Here is an 18,817-nt window from a genome sequence, read left to right as displayed (position 1 = left end):
TTTACATTGATCCCGTGCATCCTGCCTTATTTCAGAATCCCTTTTCTGGACACCTCTGGCTCGAAGGCAGGCACACCTCTGTTCCCCTTAACAGACACTGCCCCCCCCCCAGGCCTGTGCTGGAGCCAGAGTGTGAGTGTGAGGGGGGCTCCCCCCAGCCCGTGAGCCCCGTGGGGCACAGCGGGTCTGTGTCGGGGCCGCGTGGTCACTGCAGGGGTGTGTCTGCGGTCTCAGGATGCCCCCCTAGTGCTGTCCCCCCTCCCCACCCCCCCACCCCGTGTGCCCCGTAGACGATGCACACCCCCGGGGGCTCTCACGGCATGCTCTCCTCCCCGCTGTGGGTTATGGGCAGCGCGTCTGGACCCCGGCAGGAGGGTAGCGAGGCTGTGCCTTCTGGCACGGACGTCGGCGCTCCGGCCTCACACATTGACCCTGATGGCCGCTGACGGAGGCTCAGCACCCGGGCAGCTCCCCTGGGCCTCCCCACGGCTCTGCTGCTGCTGCAGCTGCTCCAACGGCAGAGGAGCGACTCCCCATCGAGTAGGGAATGTGCTTGTTGCTTTCTGGCGAGACGCCTCAGCCCCCAGACTGGTTCCGTGGCCCAGAGGGAGCTGTGGAGGGAGCCACAGGGCACCCACGTTGCGCGGCTTTGTCTGCTGCCCCACGGCTTCGGCTGCTGTGCGCTGGCGTTTACAGAGTCTGCATGTACGTCTCTGCTGTTTCTATTTTTTTATTTTTTTATTTTATTTTATTTTATTTTATTTTTTTATTTATTTTTCATTTTATCTTATTTTATTTTTATTTTATTATTTTATTATTATTATTTTACTTATTTATTTTATTTATTTTGTTTTGTTTTGTTTATTTTATTAGTTTTTTTTTTCTCTGCTGTTTTTAAATTTGTTCTAAATCTCTCCTGGGCTTGGCTGCCCACACTGAACCTGGAAGGGCCCTTGACTCGCCGGGTCCTCCCCTGCCAGACCCCCCTGCCCAGACCCGTTTCCAAGATTTCATCCAGTTTCCAAACTGTTTTTTTTTTTTTTAAGATTTTATTTATTTACTTATTCCTGAGGGACACAGAGCGAGGCAGAGACACAGAGGCAGAGGGAGGAGCAGGCTCCATGCAGGGAGCCTGACGCAGGACTCGATCCCAGGACCCTGGGGTCACGCCCTGAAGGCGGTGCTAAACCGCTGAGCCCCCCGGGGGTCCCAGTTTCCAAACTGGTTCAGGCAGGAGGGGGAGCGACACGTTACTGTCTGGGCCGGACGCCGTGGCCTTGTAGACGCACCTCGGTGTTCCGTGCAGTGCACTTGCATGCCGTACGCTGCTCAGCGTCAGGGGTCAGGTGTCCAGAGCGGTAGCGCCTCTTCCCTGACACACGCTGCTGGGCTGCGTCCTCGGGCTGGACGGTGGTCACTTCCGGTGTCCGTTCCTCCGCGGCAGGAACTGAGCAGTACTTGGAATCTGTGCTGTGTGGCTGCGCCGGGGTTTATGCCCGACGGGTCGTCGTGCCCGTAAAACCCGGGGACCAGGGCGGCCTCCTCTGGAGGAGGGTCTCGGCAGTCGGGCTGAACCTAAGCAGTGTCTCCCTGTTTGGAACCCAAAGCTCCGTGTGTCACTTGGGATGGTTTAGGTCGTTACAAATAAAAGATTTTAACTCTGAATGTTTCCATTCACTTTCAGGGGTCTAGGAGGAGAACTCATGAGACAAGCAGGTAGGTCCGGGCCACAGGGGCGTCGGGGGTGTCTTGCCTGTGAGCGTCAGGGGGGCCTGCTCCCCTCTCCCTTACTCTGTGGTCCTCGTGGTGACCGGGGCCCTCGGGCTCCGTGCGGCTGCTCACCGTGGCTCCTGGGGCCGCTGGTCGCCTGCCCCGGCGGCTCCGTGCGTTCACTGCAGGCTTTCAGCTCCCTGGCGTCTCACGGGCTTGGGCAGTGGACGCAGCTGTGGTTGTCGTTCGCAGTGAGCGTCACCGTCTGTCCTTCTCCGGCATGTGGCGCGTAGCCGTACAGCGAGGGGCAGCTTTTCAGAGTGTGTGTACATGTTCCCAGGAAGTCAGATGATGCCAGCAAGCGGATACCCAGCGTTCCCGGAGCCCGCCCAGCTGAACCTGCTGGGAGCCCCAGCCCTCCTCCTCTTGTCCCGCAGCTCGTTTGTCAGGCGCCTGGTTGTGTGCAGGGCCGCGAGGTTGGAGAGGTCGGGGAGGGCCCGCAGGCCCTGAGGCAGGACCCCACGGGGCGAGCGCGAGGTGGGGGCAGGTCAGGGACGACCAGGTTCCGCCCCTCGGTGTGCGTGGTGGTTCCTTCCCTTCCTGGCAGTCTGTCCTCTTGGTTCTGGGACAGCCGCTGCACTGGTTCTCACGGCTCCTCCCATGCTCCCCGTCTGCCTGCTTGACACCCCGGACCGTCCCTGTCCGTCCCAGCGCAGCACGGGGGTGGCACGTGCCTTTTGCTCTCGTTTGCCCCAAGGCCTCCGCTTCACAGAGAATTGCCGGCTTCCTACTTGGGTCCCCGTGTGGGATCTGGTGTATGAGGCAGCAGTGGTCATGAGCACATCCCTGAGCAGCTGCACAGAGGGTCTCGAAGCTTCCCACACGCCCCGTACTCCGACCCGCTGCGCTGTGCGTGGCATCTGTGCTGCTCTGACCTCCGGGGCAGCCCCCGGTGGCAGCAGGGACATGAGGCAGGACAGGTGTGTCTCCCTGTGTTGCAGGAGCAGCAGTGTGGCGAGGAGGGGCACCGGGGGCTCGGGTCAGCAGGACGAAGCAGCCCCTCTGGGCAGTGAGCAGGGAGTGTGTGGGGTTGGGCCCGGGGGTCCCGAGGAGCGGATGGCACGGTGAGGGCGCGCAGGCAGGACGGCGGGGCCACAGCTGGTCTCACCAAAGGCCTTGACTCGCTCGGCTCCCGGGATCACCCCTCTCCTCCGAGGCAGACCAGACGCGCCTGCACTTGCCTGGCCTGTGAGGGGGGGTCGCAGGCCCAGGGGTCTGTCTGAAGGGACCCAGTGTCACCCCGTGCATCCTGGGGGCGGCACCCACCCACCCACGCCAGCCAGCATGGCGGGCAGGGGCCGCGTCACCGCGAGGGAGTGGCAGTGGCCGAGGGGAGCAGAGTAAACCGTGGCCGCATGTTGGGGAGACCTGTGTCTGGAGTCCCTTCTCTGGGGACACCAGTTGCCTCCGGGAATGTGGGAGCTGAGGCGGAGGGGCCCCTGCAGGCTGTGCAGGAAGCACGGACAGAAACCCAGAAGGGACTCAGGCCGTCCCTGCGTCCACCACACAGGCCTCGGCAGCCCTGCCCGCGAGCCACTCCGCGCTCCAGGAGCTCCGTCACCAGCAGCCCACCTGGCAGGCGGGCGAGGCCCCGGGCGACGTCCTCAGGACTGCTCGTCCAGAGTGGCAGCCCCGGATGAGGCCTCGGTCGCTGCCCTGCACACCACCTGGCCCACTCCTGGGCTTCGAGGCCTGGCTTGCGTGGGTGGCCGCAGGCTCCGCAGTTACTCAGTCGTCGTTGGCTTGGCCCCTGGTGTCTGGTCTCCTGACTCACACGGCGCCCGGGGTGGGAGGGGGTGACGGGCCCCAAGGTCGTGGGTCGGCAGGTGGTTGGGTCCCTGGGGGAGCCGCTCAGCCACCGTCTCTCCAGATCCCCGTCTTCTGTGCGTCTTTCTGCCACCGCGTCTGGGGCCCAGGCTGCACAGCGTGGGCCTTGTCTGCACCCTCGCACCCCTGCCCCCTCGTCCTCCCCCGTTTCGGGTGTGTGTGGGGGGGTCCCTGTCCTGGGCTCTCTCCTCAGCTGTGTCTTGTCGTTGAGCCCATCCGCGGAGCTCCTAATTCTTGGGATTGTTTGTTTACCTATTTCTGAGTGAGCTCCGTGCCCGACGCAGGGCTGGCCTCTGATCCTAGATCGAGCAGAGCCTGAGATCCAGAGTTGGACGCTCAACTGACTGAACCCCTAGGGCACCCCTCGATTCTTGGGGTTTTGTGTTTCAGAATCTATTTTTTAATAGTTTCTATATTACTGTCATAGTTTTTAATGATTTCATTTACCTTTTTGAACAAAAAAACATATTAAAAATGTGTGTCTGATGCCATTGTCCAGCGCCTGTGTGGTTGTGCTTGTGTCGGCCTGGACCCAGGCGTGAAGGGTCAGAGAAGGACCTGGAGGCTACGGCTTGCTTCCCCCTGGGCATGTGTCGGCCTCTGGCTGGAGCCGGGGGCGCCGCGTCCCTGTCAGGGCTCTCGGACGTGCACATGTCTAGCACGGGCTCCCTTGGGTGCGAGGCCCACGTGGGTGTCCTGGTTCCCCTCAGGCACCGTGGGATCCACGTTCTGTCCCAGTGGCTCCGAGAGGCTCCGAGAGGCCCGCGGCCACTCCAGCCCTCCTGCGGGTTCTGGCGTGTGCGCCGCCCCTGGAGCCGCTGCTTGGCAGGAGTGGCCTGGCTCAGGGCTGCAGCCGCTCCCAGGGACTTAAACACGGTTGACTTTCCTCCAGCTTTTAAAAAATGTTATCTTAGCCGGTGGGTGGATCTGAATGACCTCGTCTGTAACTTTTTTTGACTTTTTATTTTTTAAAGATTTTTATTTATTTATTCATGAGAGGCACAGAGAGAGGCAGAGACCCAGGCAGAGGGAGAAGCAGGCTCCGTGCAGGGAGCCCAACGCGGGACTCGATCCCAGGACCCTGGGGTCACATCCTGGGCTGAAGGCAGGCGCTAAACCACTGAGCCACTCGGGCTGCCCAGACTTCTTATTTTGAAATAATTGTAGACTCACTGGGAATTATAAAACCTCGGTCTTTTTTGTTTTTTAAAGATTTTATTCTTAGATAATCTCTACGCCCAACATGGGGCTTGAACTCACAACCCTGAGATCGAGTCACATGTCCCTCCCACTGAGCCAGCCAGGCGCACCCTCCCTTCTAGTTTTACTTGATGGAATGCATTTAAAGATGACGTGCAGGGCAGATCGCCAAGAAAATCGCCGATGTGATGACGCATATGAGATGCGCCACGTGACACGGAAAGTACTTCCATCCTTGGTGGAGAGGTGGTGTCACCAGGGGCCCCGCCTCCTACATTTCCAGAACTAAATTTGTGATTAATTAAAAACTCAGCTACGAAAACTATAATTTAAAAAGCTTCAAAGAAATTTCAGGAGACGTAAGATAGCATCGATCCCTTAAAAAGTGTTCATTTAGAAAACTTCAAATGTACACGAGAACGCGGAGAAATAGCCCGTGGAGCCCATGTTGGCGGTGCTGCCGCTCCCACAGGTGTGTGTGCCTGGGTCGTGGGGCGGGTCCAGGCCCTGGAGGCGTCTTTCCTCCTGGGAGGACCACGGTTCTGGACAGTTTGGGTTTTGTTTCTGGCACGTAACCACCCAGCAGGACTAGTGGAAGCTGCCAACCCGACTCCTCCTGCTGTTGCAGGAGAAAGCAGCGAGTGTCTGAGTACTGAGAACGTTGGATGTGAGAACAGCCACGTGTGACGTCAGCAGGCCACGTGGAGGTGGCAGTGCCTGACCGTGGCCAGAGCAGATCCCAGGTGCCCTATGGGAGGGCGCAGCCTCCCCAGAGACCAGAGGGAACGCGCAGCACTCGCCCAGGTGGGCTGCGGTCAGCTCAGTGGCCCCGGTGCCGGCTCCAGGGCGGAGCTGTCACGGGCCTTCCAGTGCGCCCACTGTCCTGGGTGCCGTCCTGGGTGCTGCTGGGTGCTGTCCTGAGTGCTGCCGGGTGCGAGGGCAGGCAGACGCGTGTGGCCGCCATCGCTGCGGTGACAGCTGGAAGGAACATCCAGCCCATCAGGACAAAAGAACGGGTCTTTTTCTGGCCGCAGTGTGTGGCATGAGGTCTCCTGCCGTCACTTCCGCTGTTAGAAGGGCAGGGTGGTGGCTGGAGCCGCTGCCAGCGTCAGCAGGACCTTGTTTCTGGCCACAGCTAATGGGAGTTGGGAGTCGGGAGCTGCGAGGGGGGACCGCCCTCCCAAGCGTGCGGGTGGCACGGTGGTGCTGTCGCTCGGCACAGCCGTCGGGCCTGGGGTCCCTGCGTGATGGCCGCCAGCGCCCACAGCCACGACCTCCAGGCGAGGGACCGCTGTCCTGTGTGCAGCAGGGTGACCGCTGTCACACTCCAGCTAGGCCTGATTTCTGGGATCAGGGCAGGGATGGGGGGAGGGGAGTTGCCCTAACAAGGGTGTGTCCGTGATGAAGCTGCACCATCGTGCCGGGCGCCCAGGGGCAGCCTCCAAAATGCCAGCGGCAGCTTTTTCTGTTGGTTTTTCTCTAGTGTTAGTGTTTTCAGCAAATACAGGTTATTTACACCATCAAGAAAAAACCCACTAGGCCTGTGCAAAAGTGGTGGGGGTACCCCGCCATGGGGGCGACAGGGAGAGGTCCCCACGGGGCCATGCTGGCGCAGGTGGCGAGCCGGGGGTGGGCCCGTCCCAGGCGGGCAGGCAGTGCATGGAGAAGGGCCCGCTGGGCGCGCACAGCTCGGGGCCCCATCCCGTGGCGTCCCCGTGGTGGGCGTCTCTGACCCCGTTCACCAGATTGGACCAGATCTGCCCACGGGGTGGTAGTCGTACCTTTATTTAAAAAACTGACGCTGATTATTCAGGGTCAGGAATTTACCCAGGATCTCAACCCCACGGCTTCTCCAGGAGCCGTCCTGTCAGTAGCTGCAGCCCAGAGCTGTTGGTGACCTCCTGGGGCCCCTCAGGGACCCCCGGCCGCCTCCCCCCTCGGGGCTCTGGGCGCTCACCTGTGACAGGAGTGTTTCCCATCTTCGGAGACCCCCTCCTCCTCCTGGTCCTCCGGCAGGCAGCTGTCCCAGCTCCTGGACACTCGTAGGCGCCCTCGGACTCGAGAGCCATCCCCGGGGACTGTGTGGGGTCACCCGAGCTGGGGGCGGGTTCTGGAGTGCGTGTGGCCCCGGGGCTGCCCCGCTGAGAGCTGCCCCGGTGGGCCTCACCCAGCACTGAGGTGCCCAGCGTGGTGGGCGGGCTTGGCGCGGCAGCTGAGCATGCGGACGGGGCCCTTCTGGAGAAATGACCTGCAATTATCCTTTTTCTTCCCAGTGTGCGTTTTAATAGAAAACTTGTCCCTTTCCAAAATGCCTTTTAGAGGTGACGTCGTCATTGGTAAGTGCTTTTCTTCTTCATTGTAGACTCGCTGTAGCATTTCCTCCCAGAGTTATTTCAGATTAAAAAATAAAGGTGAACCGGCTAGGACGGACGGTAGAGTCCGTGAATCAGGGCACCTGGTTTTGAAGTTGCTCTAAGAACCTGTTGTAAATAACGAGCAGCGCCCCGCTGCCCTCAGAGGACCGAGAGCCCGTCCATCGCCTGCTGAGAGGTCAGCCTCCTCCCCGCGGGCTCCTGGCTGCGACGTCGCCCAGGGCGCCTTCCCCCAGTGCCAGGCAGTCCGGGCTGTCCCCGCCCAGATGGGCGCACGGTGCGGGCCCGGAGCCCGGCACGGTCTGTGGCGCTTGGCCTCGGAGTCACCGTCCTCCCCCAGCTGACGTTATGCTTTCCATGCGCAGCCTCAGGAGTTCTGTGACCAGGAGGGAAATAAAGGAAATTGAATAAATTTAGCGTTCCTTGCTCAGTTGGGATCTAATGGAGTTGAATGCTTAGGGTTTTATTGGTGGGGCCCTGGGGGCATTGTTGGAGGGAGCGGGCCCCCTGAAGCCTTCCGTGTTAGAAGAGCAAGTTTCAACATCTCAGCGGCTGAAAGAGTGGAGGGGCCCTGGGACTTCTGTGCAACCTGCGTGATGTTCAGATTTCCTCCAGGTTATCTCGAAGGTTGCCCCTTCGACGTAGAGGATCTGTTGCTTTTAAGTTCACCTGCGTATTCTTAGCTGGGTAGTGAATGTCTTTTGTTCCTTTGACAGATGGTTGGCAGTGGCTGATAGATGACACGTTGAGGAATCTCCATCTTATTTCAAGTCACTCTAGACAACAGGTCAAGGTATGGTCGGCAGGCCTTCCTGGCTGTTGCCTTGTGCAGAGAGTGACGTTTGGGAGCGCCTGGGCAGCGCCGTCGGCTCAGCATCTGACTCCTGATTTGGGCTCAGTCGTGGTGTCAGGGCCCTGGGATCAGTCCTCACGTCGGGCTCTGTGCTCAGCACGGAGTCTGCTCGAGATTCTGCCCCTTCCCCTCTCATGCATGTGCTTGCACGTGCTCTCTCTGAAATAAGAAATGATCTAAAAAAAAGACCATAATCCTTTTTTTTGGTGTTTGTTTTAAAGGACTGTGTGCATTGAGTCTCTTTTATATATTAATATAATCATTGATAAATGCTGTCATAATTTTTTTGTATTTTATTTATTTATTCATGAGACACACAGAGAGAGAGGCAGAGACCCAGGCAGAGGGAGAAGCAGGCTCCGTGCAGGTAGCCCAATGCGGGACTCGATCCCAGGACCCCAGGGTCGCGCCCTGGGCCGAAGGTAGATGCTCAACCGCTGAGCCACCCAGGAGCCCCAAATGCCATAATTCTATTTGGAATTCTAGTTGATGTTCTCCGTATAACTTATAACCAGGAAAACTAAAGCAGCCAACGACGACCAGAGTATCTGTTTCTCTGACAGTTTCTGGTGTAAGTAGGTACGGTTTGTGGGCGCCTCTCCTGTGTGTCCACAGTGATTATTCAGTTGGGCTCTGGGCCGTGCTGAGCCACAGAAGGCGGGCTTGGAGACCGCTGTGGCGCTCCCGTGTAGGCGGGAGCCACGGTCCAGGGTCCTTGCCTGCAGGCTGGCTGCGTTGGGTGAGGACAGTGTGCGAGTCTGGTGGCTCATGTGCTGCTGACTTGTCCTGGGAGGGCCCTTGGGCCTCGTGGAGCCGGGACGGAAGTCCTGTTGCGGGTCTCAGGCACTGGTATCGACGGTGGACAGATGAAGTCTGTGTTGGTTTCCCGTATGTTAATTCTCCATCCTCCTGTGTTTGCTTTTCTTTTTTTTTTTTTTTCTTTTTAAAAGTCACGTTATTGGGGGATCCCTGGGTGGCTCAGCGGTTTAGCGCCTGCCTTTGGCCCAGGGCACGATCCTAGAGTCCCGGGACCGAGTCCCATGGTCAGGCTCCCGGCATGGAACCTGCTTCTTCCTCCTCCTGTGTCTCTGCCTCTCTCTCTCTCTCTCTCTATGACAAATAAATAAATCTTAAAGAAAAAAAATTCACGTTATTATTCTGTTGCATCCATGTAGTTTTACTAGATGAACCTGCATGTTTCATTGTCAGGGCCTCAAGGTGTCCTTTGAGCAGCATTCCCGTAGTCGATTCAGCAGGGACTGTGGCGGTCTGTCAGGGGTGCGACGCGGCCCTGGGCGGCCCCCCTCTCCAGGGCTGCTCGGTGGGGTGCCTGGGGGACGCAGTGGGAAGAACATCGGAACCCAGCATTTGCCCTCTGCCGTCTGTCTGACCCTGAGGGGCTTCCCTGGAGCTCGGGCTCCTCCTCTCGGTGCCTGGGGTATCCTGTTGTCCCCTGCGCTCCTGCCCACCGCCCCTGCACCCGGGTCCCAGCCCCTCTCTGAACGCCACCGTGTCACACACTTGGTCCTTCGCTTGTTCTGCTGGGAAAGAAAAAATGCCTCCTTTTATTATTAACCGTATTAGAAGGTGTTTCCACAGAACGGTAGGAACCACATTATCCACTCAGGTTATTATTTGCAGAGAATATCGAAGTGATAACCGTGTGACGGTGGTCAGCGCACCTGCTGGAAAGGAGTGTGCGATTCGGGTTCTGCTGGTCGCCCGTGGGACCCTGACCTGACAGTGGGAGCGCCCAGCGTGGGGCGCCTGGCCCGGCTGCGCACTCACGGCCACTCTGTTTCAGGAGGCGGCGGTCTCGGCCCTGGCTGCGCTCTGCTGCGAGTACTACGTCCTGGATGGCGGGCAGGCCGATCCCGTCAAGCAGGGTGAGTGGGTGCGGGGGAGGGCCGGGAGCTGGGCCTGGGTGGGGGGGCAGGGGGGCAGGGGGGAGGAGGAGCGGCGAACGGGGAGCAGAGCTGGGCTTGCGTGGGGGCGGGGGGACAGTGGGGGTGGGGGTGGGGCACGGGCCGGGCCGTGGGGCCTGCTGCTCTGGGTCATCCCCCAGGTGTGCGCAGCCGCCACCAGTTGGTCCCCCTTGGGCTGCGGACCGTGCGTCCCGGCGGCGGGAGCAAGCGTCTCGTGCTCACCACGCAGGCCCACGCCCTCCCCCTGCACAGCCTTGCCCCAGTTGGGTTTTCCAGAAGCTGCTCGGGGAGGTGCGTCTGGCCCAGGACGGGTCTGCGTGGAGAAGCTTCGTGTTGAGCCCTGAGGTGCCCGTCGCCTTCAGGCGTGTATGACGCAGACTTAAATTATTGTAAATATAAAAAATCACACGTGCAATGGCTTTAATCTACTTTTTATGATTTTTTTTTCAAAAATAAGAAAATATTCTGTAACGTCTTCTGACGGACTTTCCAAGGTCATGACGTTTCCGTCCACCTCGGGCGGCGTCACCCAGGGAGGTAGTGACGTTACTGTGTATTTGGTCAGTCCTTACACCTTGGGATGACACGGTCACCCTTCCCTTGAGAAGACCGTGGCGTCCGTGCTCGCGGGCAGAGTGGGCGCCGCTCTGCAGTGACGGCCTTCAGGCGCAGAGACCCCGGTCAGTGCTACGGAGGCAGCGCACCAGGGCGCGCAGGCCTCGCCGTGTCCCTTTGCTGCCCTGAGGTTTCCGTGCATGTGACGCCACGGTCGTGCTCTGTTGAGACCTAAGCAGAGACGACGAGGGGTCGCGGCAGTCGGGTCGCCGTGTGTCGCCTCCCGGCCCCTCCCGAGCTGCGCTGCCTGGGGACCGCCCGCTGCCCGGACCCCTTCCATCCCTGACGACGGCTGGTGTGCTCTCGGCCCGGGGAGGGCACTGCAGCCACCGCAAGCCGGCGTTGGGGTGAAGCGGCTGCGTCGTGCGTGCTCAGCCCCTCCTGGAGGGTGAAATCCTGCCGAGATGGCCTGGGACCACCTCAGGACGGCCCCATTGAAACCCTTGTGTATGTTGCGCTGAGCCGCTCCCGAGATACGCCTGCCTCGGAGCGGCGTGCAGCCTCTGTCTTGCCGCCGGCTCGCGCTCCCGAGGTGTCCGGGTGTGTGCCGTGTGGGGGGAAGCCAGTGGCCTCTTCGCTTCCTTTCAGAGGAGCTGCTGCAGCAGTACCTGGCCGACCTGCAGAGCCCCGAGGAGATGGCTCGCTGCGGCTTCTCGCTGGCCCTGGGCACCCTGCCTCGCGTCCTCCTCCAGGGCAGGCTGCAGCAGGTGAGGGCCCCGGGCCACTGGGTGTGTGGCCGTGGGGAGGGGAACCGGGTGCTCTCCGGGGCGCCCAGCGCACGCTCTTGGGATGGGAGGGTTTGCAGGGGCTGTGTCCAGGTGTGGCCGAGGGACGTGGCTGTGCCGTCGGGTGGTCGTGCTGTGGCCCCTTCTCCTGCCTGGACAGCTGGGGTCAGAGGCACTGGACAGACTGCCGAAGACCACTCCGGGGCCCCGGGCTTACTCCTCGGGAACACGTGGACAGCGCTGCGCCATCGAGGGCCGGCCCGTCACTGGTCATGGTTTCCGGCTCTGGGCCGCAGGACAGAAAGGGGGCAGCTGGCATTGGGAGAGATGCCAGCAGAGATGACCTGGGGCAGTGGGCGACCCGGCCACTTGTCCTCCCAGTACAGCAGGTGGCCTGGCAGGTGCTCGGCCTGTGGACCACACATTACTGCCTTTCAGGTGCTGGCTGGCTTGGGAGCCGTGACCACCATCTGTCCCAAGGACGTGAGCTTTGCCGAGTCCAGGCGGGATGCCTTGAAGGCGATCTCGAGGTGGGTCCCCGGGCCGTTCCCCGTCCTTGCTGTCCCAGGGTGGCCGCATGCAGAGGGTGGTCCCTGCCGTGTGGCCGGAGCCCAGTCCCACGCAGCAGCTCTACCCTGAAGTGACGCTGTAACTTCCTGATTTCTCATTTCTTCTCTTTTTGGACGGTCGTCAGAGTATTTCCCACCCAGAGGCTCATTGACTCTGGTCACGGTCGCTGCAGCGGGTATGAGGTTTCCTTGCTTTAGGAACAGCAGCCGACCTTGGACGCGGGGGCATGAGCCTCAGCTCGTGTGCAGGTGCCGTGTGGGGCGGCCGCTGGTGTGTGTGCTCACCCCCCCGGCGCACACGCCAGGACTCACTTTCCCATCCCGTCCCCCACCTGCGCCCCTCTGCTGTGTGGCGACGGGAAGGGCTGGCACAGGTGGCCCCCTTGACACCTCTGCTGCCGCCGACACCAGGAGATGTGGGGAAGAGCTGTGTATTCTGGATCGCGAATGTATCCCGTCAGGCTGGGAGGACAGGGTGGATGGAGTCCACGGTCACTCGCCACATTTCACACACTTTTCATAATTTCAGGGTTTGCCAGACGGTCGGCGTGAGAGCAGGAGGAGCCCCAGACGAGGTTGTGTGTGAGGAGAACGTCTCCCAGATTTACCGCACGCTGCTGGGCTGTCTGCGCGACTACACCACCGATAGCCGAGGGGACGTGGGTGCCTGGTAAGGCGGCGGTGGTCTCGCATCTCCGCGTCTCCACGTCTCCGTGTCTCCGTGCCCTCGGGCAGCAGCACACCCGCAGGCCTGGCTCACGGCAGCCGGCGGGGCTCAGGGCCCAGAAGGCCTTTGGTTTCTCTGCAGTCCCTCGGCAGCGGACGCTGAGGCCCGTGAGGAAGAGGCCGGGGGGGGGGGGGGGGGTGGTGCTGCTGGGGTCCATCCCGAGGGCCTGCCGCTGCGGGTGTGGAGCCCAGCGACATGCGGTCCTTTCTCAGAGGTTCTCACGCTGCACAAGGTCTCCGGTTATTTCTTTTTCTACCTGTTTTCTGTCGGCACGTTTCTCACGGTTGTTTAAAGACTTGGCCTGTTCATTCTGGGATCTGTGGCCACCCCGTGTCTGCTGCTGACCCCCCACCCCAATACTTTAATACTTGTTTTTTTTGTTTTTTTTTTTTTAATGAGATCTTATTTGAGAGGGAGAGGTGATGAGTGAGAGCGTGGGCGGGGGGGTGGGCAGGGAGGGAGAAGCAAGCTTCCCCCGAGCAGGGAGCCCGACACGGGACTTGATCCCAGGCCCCCGGGCCCCCCACCCCCAGCGTAACCGTTCCTCGCAGTGCTAGTGAGATGCTACGTTCAGAATTGCAAGGCTCCGGGTGTGCGTGTGCCTGTGGGGAGCACGAAGCTTTAGGCCTGTGGGTGCGGCCACCTGCTGCCTTCAGTGCGGGGTCGGGCCATGCACCCCTGCACCCACAGCCCTTCCTGCGTGTGGGACCCTGGCCTGTGTTTGCCGTCTGGAGCCGATGAGGCCTCGGGGGCACTTGCACGTCTGGGGTCGTCCTGTGAGTGCCGAGCCCGCACTCCCCGGGCCCCTCCCGGCTCCGGTGCTCTCCCCACCCTGGTGCCTGTGAACGGGCAGGCAGCTGCATCGGGCCCCGGGGGCGGCCTGTCCTGCTCCCCTGAATGCAGCTGTGTTGGTCTCGTGCGTTGAGCTCGCCCACACCTGTGCTCCGCCCACCGGGCTCCTTCGGGGCTGGGGCTGCCCTCTGTCTGCCGGTGGAGGGCTGATGCCCAGCCTGTGGGACCTGCTGGCCTGGGTGGGGTGGGTGGGTCTGTGGCCCTGCTGCCCCCACCCCAGGTTGGCCAGTAACGGGGCGGCCTCGGGTTTTCACGCTGAGGAAGCTTCATTGCCTCCGGGGTGGCGACCATGGAGCAGCGTCCTGGTCTAGAGGGTGGTGGCAGTGGGAGCATGAGCTGCCCGGGCTGCGCTGCATCTGAAGGTTCCGCTGGGCACGTCTCTGGTCCTGGTGGGTGCCATGGACCTGCACCTGCCGTGGGGTGCGTGTCCTTGCTGACGGGCACAGGAGAGGGCCCCTCGCCGGCTGCGTGTCCCGCGCTGGCTGAACGTTTCCTACTGGAGTGACGCTCATCTCTGGAACTCCCCTGATTGGGGGCATCTCAGCCCCCTGTGGGTGTCGAGTCCTGTGGCCTGGGGCCCCACGGCACCCCCTTGTCCCCGCAGGGTCCGCGAGGCCGCCATGACCAGCCTGAGGGACCTGACGCTCCTGCTGGGGAGGGAGCAGCCTGAGCTGCTGGAGGCCAGCATGTGAGTGCCTCCGCGGGCGTCGGTGCCAGGCTGCTGTGTCGGTGCCAGGCTGCTGTCGTTGCCGCCCCCTTCCTGCATCCTTGTGACTTGGCCTCCCCCTGCGGCTCACCCGCTTGCTGCCACCCGGGACCCCGTGCTCAGGCTCTGCGGTGGGAGGCCCTGGGCAGAGTCCTGGCCCCGGGCTGGGGGGCTGCTGTGCCCCGGGGGCCCTGTGCCCGCGGCCCCGGGTACGCCGGCCTAACCCTGGCTCTTGGTTCCCAGCTGTCAGCAGGTTATGTGTTGTGTGGCCCAGCAGGCGAGTGAGAAGATCGACCGGGTCCGTGCCCACGCTGCGCGGGTGTTCATGATGCTGCTGCACTGCGAAGGCGCCCCCCTCCCTCACGTGCCCCACCGAGGACAGCTGGAGGAGCTCTTCCCCAGGTACTCCCGGGTCCCCCAGCTGGAGGAGCTCCTCCCAGGTGCTCCCCGGGTCCCCCAGCTGGAGGAGCTGCTCCCCAGGGACAGAGCCCAGGGTCCTCATCCCAGCTGCCGTGGGCACGGGCCCCCCCCAGCTTGCTGGCTTCCTCTCCGCAGGTCTGACGTGGCCTCTGTGAACTGGAATGCGCCGTCCCAGGCCTTCCCTCGCATCACCCGGCTTCTGGGGCTGCCCGCCTACCGCTACCACGTTCTGCTGGGCCTGGCTGTGTCCGTGGGTGGCTTGACAGAGTCCACGGTGAGGAGGCGCCTCCCGGGCCATGGTCGTGGGAGGTTGGCGTGGGCATATGCCTGAGGGCAGCCGTCTCCCTGTTGTGCTCTGGGGCGTCAAAGTGGGGTCAGGGTCCGGCCCCCACCCTGGCTTGGGTCCTGGGGCAGGACCCCTACGGGCAGCGGTACTTCTCATGAGTCGGGGTGGCGCTCCCGGTGCGCAGCCTGGTGGTGGGACTCTGTGTAGGAAAGTCCTGGTCACGGTGGGCTGTGAGCGTGGTGTCCCATCGCACGCAGCATGGAGCAGCCCGGCACTCGTGTTCGTGGGGCGCAGTGCCCTTTGGGCGTCACCGCTAGCTGCTGCTTGACCCGCATTCTGGACTTCCGTCCCTTGTGTTGTGTTTTCTGGATTAGTTTGTTGTGTGTGTTCCGTTCTCTCGTGTCCTTCCTGCGGGTGGCGGGCACGCGTTCCTCCCATGTGCTCTTCCCTGGGCCCCGAAGCTGCAGGTCCTGTTGCCCACGCGGGCGCCTGTGGGTTCTCCTGGGGACGGTGCCTGCATTTCCCTCCCCTGCCCGTGCTCTGGGTGCCAGGAACCCGTCTGGTGGTGCCGCGCTCCTGCTTCGGCCGCGGGGAGGCCCCAGGTCCCCAGCTTGGCCTCTGCAGCTTCCCCGTGACGCTGCAGCCTGTGATCCGTGCATCCGTGGTCCGTGTCCCTGGAAGCTTCTCTGCCCTCCTCATTGTCGTTGGGCATCTCCTCCTCCCGAACACCCCGTATGCTCCCTACAGGCACCCCCGTGCTCTGTCCTCCCCGGTTTTCAGACTCCCTTTCCCAGATACTGCTTGCTTTTGTGCTTTTGTACAATCTGCTGTTTATCCCTCCTCCTCCCGGATTTCTGGTTTCTGTGATTCTATTTATTAGCAAACACTCACTTTGTTTTGAAATCTTTCTTCTACTTTTTCATCACATGCTCATTTTGGTAGTTTTTTTGTTTTGTTTTATTCTGTTTTTGCTGTTTTTTAAAGAGTGTGTGTGTGGGGAGGGGGGATCCCAGGCAGACTCCCCCCGAGGGCAGAGCGCAGCCCTGAGATCACGACCCCAGCCGAACCCAGGAGTCCCAGGAGTCGGATGCTCTACCCCCCAGCCACCCTAGTGCCCCGCAGGCTCGTTTTGTAATTGCACATTTTCCCTGAGGATTAACCTGCGGCTCTCCTGTGCCCCCAGGGATCTACGTCCCCTTACTTCCTCGCGTGGACTGTGGCGCAGGGGCAGGTGACTGCAGGGCTTCTTTGGCGCCAGCTCCAGGGCCCCCGGGTCCCAGCTGTGCCCACGTCTTCGGGGTCACCACACAGGGTGGCCCCACGGCCTTTCCTTGCGCTCCTCCTCTGGGGTCCGTGAGGGGGGGTCTCTGAGCCGCCAGCGCCTCGGGGGCTACGGCTGAGCTTGGAACGGAAGTGCCAGGGCACTGGCTCCCCAGACCTGCTTCCCTGGAGACGCTGCAGCCTCTGCTGAGGTTCCTCAAGGGTCATTGTGGTGGATCCGGCGCTCAGTCTGTGCTGCTGCCCAGAGAAGCGATTCCTTGTCCCGGCTCCTTCCTCCTTCCTCGTCCCTGCTTGTGCCCCATCTGGTGGGACTGTGTCGCCATCTCTGCTCCATTGGGCACGTGTGACCACCCAGGTGGCCCCGGCGGGGGCCGTCCCTGTTAGCAGAGCGCATCTCTGTGTTGCAGGTCAGGTACTCGACGCAGAGCCTCTTCGAGTACATGAAGGGGATTCAGAACGACCCGCAGGCCCTAGAGGGCTTTGGGGGGACCCTTCTGCAACTCTTTGAGGACAACCTTCTGAATGACAGGTAAGAGGTGGCGCTTTTGTCACAGTTCTCAGACCTCTGGGGTCTCCCGTGTTCTCACCAGGATTTGGTCTCAAGCGGGCAGTGAGGAGGGCCCGGAGGGGACGTGGCTGCAGGGGGTGCCACTGCAGGGCCCTGCAGCCTGCGGCGTGGGCCAGCCGGGGCACGACTCTGGTACCCGTCGGGCATCCACGGGGCCGAGGCTGTGAGCCCTGGAGGGTCCGTGTGGCTCTTCTCTGAGGCAGTGTGTCCCCAGTCTGCGCCCGGACACACCCACGGTGTGGTCACGGTCTCTGCAGGCAGGACCAGAACGTCGCGGTGAGGAGCAGCGCTTGTTCTCTGAGGCATCTTGGCTGCATCGTCTTTGCCCAACTGCGTTTCCACGAAGGCGGCCTGTGGATCCCATGGGTCTTGACCTCGGGATTCGGGGTGTTCCCCAAAGTCCTCTGAGAGTTGATCCTGGACTCCGCTCTCCACTGTCCTGGGCAGGCGGGCCCTGGTCACGCAGCACAGACGCAGGCCCCGTGGGCGCACCGTGTCCGTGGGAGGCAGCGGAGCTCAGCCTGTGGTCTGCTCCGCCTGAATAGCACCGAGCATGAGTGAGGTCTCCGGACGTGAGCACGACGGCTGCCGTCTGGTAGATGTTGACTCTGGCATCCCCGACACTGTCCCCACGTTCAGGACACGGGCCACACCTGTCAGCCCGGAAGCTTCCCGCGACCCCCTCCCCCCGCCCCCAGCCTGAGGCAACTGTTGGTCTGTCACGGAGGCTCCAGTGGCATTTTCTACGAGTGTATTTCCCTGGAATCTGCGGCGTGTCCGGCTTCCATTGTGTGGTCACACCGCGTTCGGTTCCTGTTGACGGTCACCAGGGTTGCTTGTGGCTGGAGTTCTGGCGGCAGGAACGTTTGCGCACGTCTGTGTGGACTGCTGCCCACCTTGCCCCTGGGTCCATGCTGAGAGCAGGCTTGCTGGGTCACGGGGCAGGTGGATGCTCAACTTTTAAAAAACTGCCACGTTTTCCAAAGCGGTCACACCATGTTACACCCCGTGGGGCGTCTCCGTCCGGGCGCCGGTCCTGCCCTGTGATCCCCCCAGGGAGGGGTGTCCGGCCTCCTGCCTGCGTCTTACTTGGTGGTTGTGGTTTCCTCCCTTCCTGCTGAGCTTCGGGGGTCCGGTGAGCTGTGCAAGCCCTGGTCACACAGCGGCCCGCGGGTACCCCCGTCCAGGCGGCCCTTGGCCTTCACAGCCCGGGACCCTGAGCAGGTGCCGCCGCCCCGCACGCTCGGCTGCCCCCTTGGTTCTTACAGGCTTGTGCGTTCTTGGCCTGACTCAAGGTCACGAAGGTTTTCTCTTAACGTTTCCTAGCAGATGTGTGGCTTTAGGTTTTATGTTGAGACCCAAGGTCTGTTCTGGGTTATGGCCTGTGTGTGACGCGAGTGGCAGACCGTGTTTCTGCCGCGTGTGGCCAGGGGTTGAGGGACTGACCCTTCCACGGGGTTGCTTTTCCGCTGTATCCATCGGGGACACAGAAGCCCATTTCTGGACTTTCCTCTCCTCAGTCTGTGCTGTCGTCTCCCTCGAGCTTCACGGCTGAGACGCGTGCTGCCGGCCTTCTGGCCGCACTCCCCTGGTCGTTAGGGCCTTTCTTGATCCTAACGTTTCCATGTGAATTTTACAGTAAGATTGTCGTTTTCTGCAGAAGGTGTTGCCCGGATCCGGATTGGGATGGTGTGGCCCCAGGGAGCGCCCCACGTTAGCAGGTCCGGGGTGGGCGCCTGGGGCCTCAGCACTCGCCCTCTCCCCTCAGGGTGTCTGTGCCGCTGCTGAAGATGCTGGACCAGATGCTGGCCAATGGGTGCTTCGACCTCTTCACTGCGGAGCAGGAGTAAGTGCCCCGCTTGCTGCCCCCTCATGCCGACCGACCGAGCCAGGGGAGGCCGAGCCGCGACTCCAGGAGGCGATTTCTGGCACATTCAGGGCAGCCCGTGCCATCAGGACGCTTCGGCTGCCCCAGTGAGGTTGGGCTGTGCCTCTGGCCAGGCTCCTTCTGTGGCACCTGCTGCCCAGGTGGGAAAAGACCCAAGCAGCTGAGGTGCCCCCCCGCCCCCCGAGCCCCCGACCCCACCTGGGCCGGGGCCTGGCAGTCAGGGCGGTCGTGGG

At 61.8% G+C, this 18,817-nt stretch overlaps 1 protein-coding gene across 1 annotated transcript in view; it reads left to right on the top strand.

Annotated features, from left to right (window-relative positions):
* TBCD (tubulin folding cofactor D) overlaps positions 1-18,817 on the top strand; it is a 139,895-nt gene that overhangs the window by 115,101 nt on the left and 5,977 nt on the right. Inside the window, exons 23-34 of the mRNA XM_038546182.1 lie at positions 1,685-1,716; positions 7,071-7,133; positions 7,886-7,962; positions 9,827-9,908; positions 11,151-11,269; positions 11,726-11,817; positions 12,386-12,526; positions 14,040-14,123; positions 14,385-14,543; positions 14,697-14,835; positions 16,536-16,657; positions 18,465-18,542. Of these exons, the coding sequence (XP_038402110.1) occupies positions 1,685-1,716; positions 7,071-7,133; positions 7,886-7,962; positions 9,827-9,908; positions 11,151-11,269; positions 11,726-11,817; positions 12,386-12,526; positions 14,040-14,123; positions 14,385-14,543; positions 14,697-14,835; positions 16,536-16,657; positions 18,465-18,542 (1,188 nt within the window). The remainder of the gene's footprint in view (positions 1-1,684; positions 1,717-7,070; positions 7,134-7,885; positions 7,963-9,826; positions 9,909-11,150; positions 11,270-11,725; positions 11,818-12,385; positions 12,527-14,039; positions 14,124-14,384; positions 14,544-14,696; positions 14,836-16,535; positions 16,658-18,464; positions 18,543-18,817) is intronic.

The sequence above is a fragment of the Canis lupus genome, chromosome 9 (assembly GCF_011100685.1).
Source record: "Canis lupus familiaris isolate Mischka breed German Shepherd chromosome 9, alternate assembly UU_Cfam_GSD_1.0, whole genome shotgun sequence".
NCBI classification, from domain to species: domain Eukaryota; kingdom Metazoa; phylum Chordata; class Mammalia; order Carnivora; family Canidae; genus Canis; species Canis lupus.
Note: the sequence above shows the minus strand (reverse complement) of the source record. Positions and strands in the feature narration are given on the sequence as shown.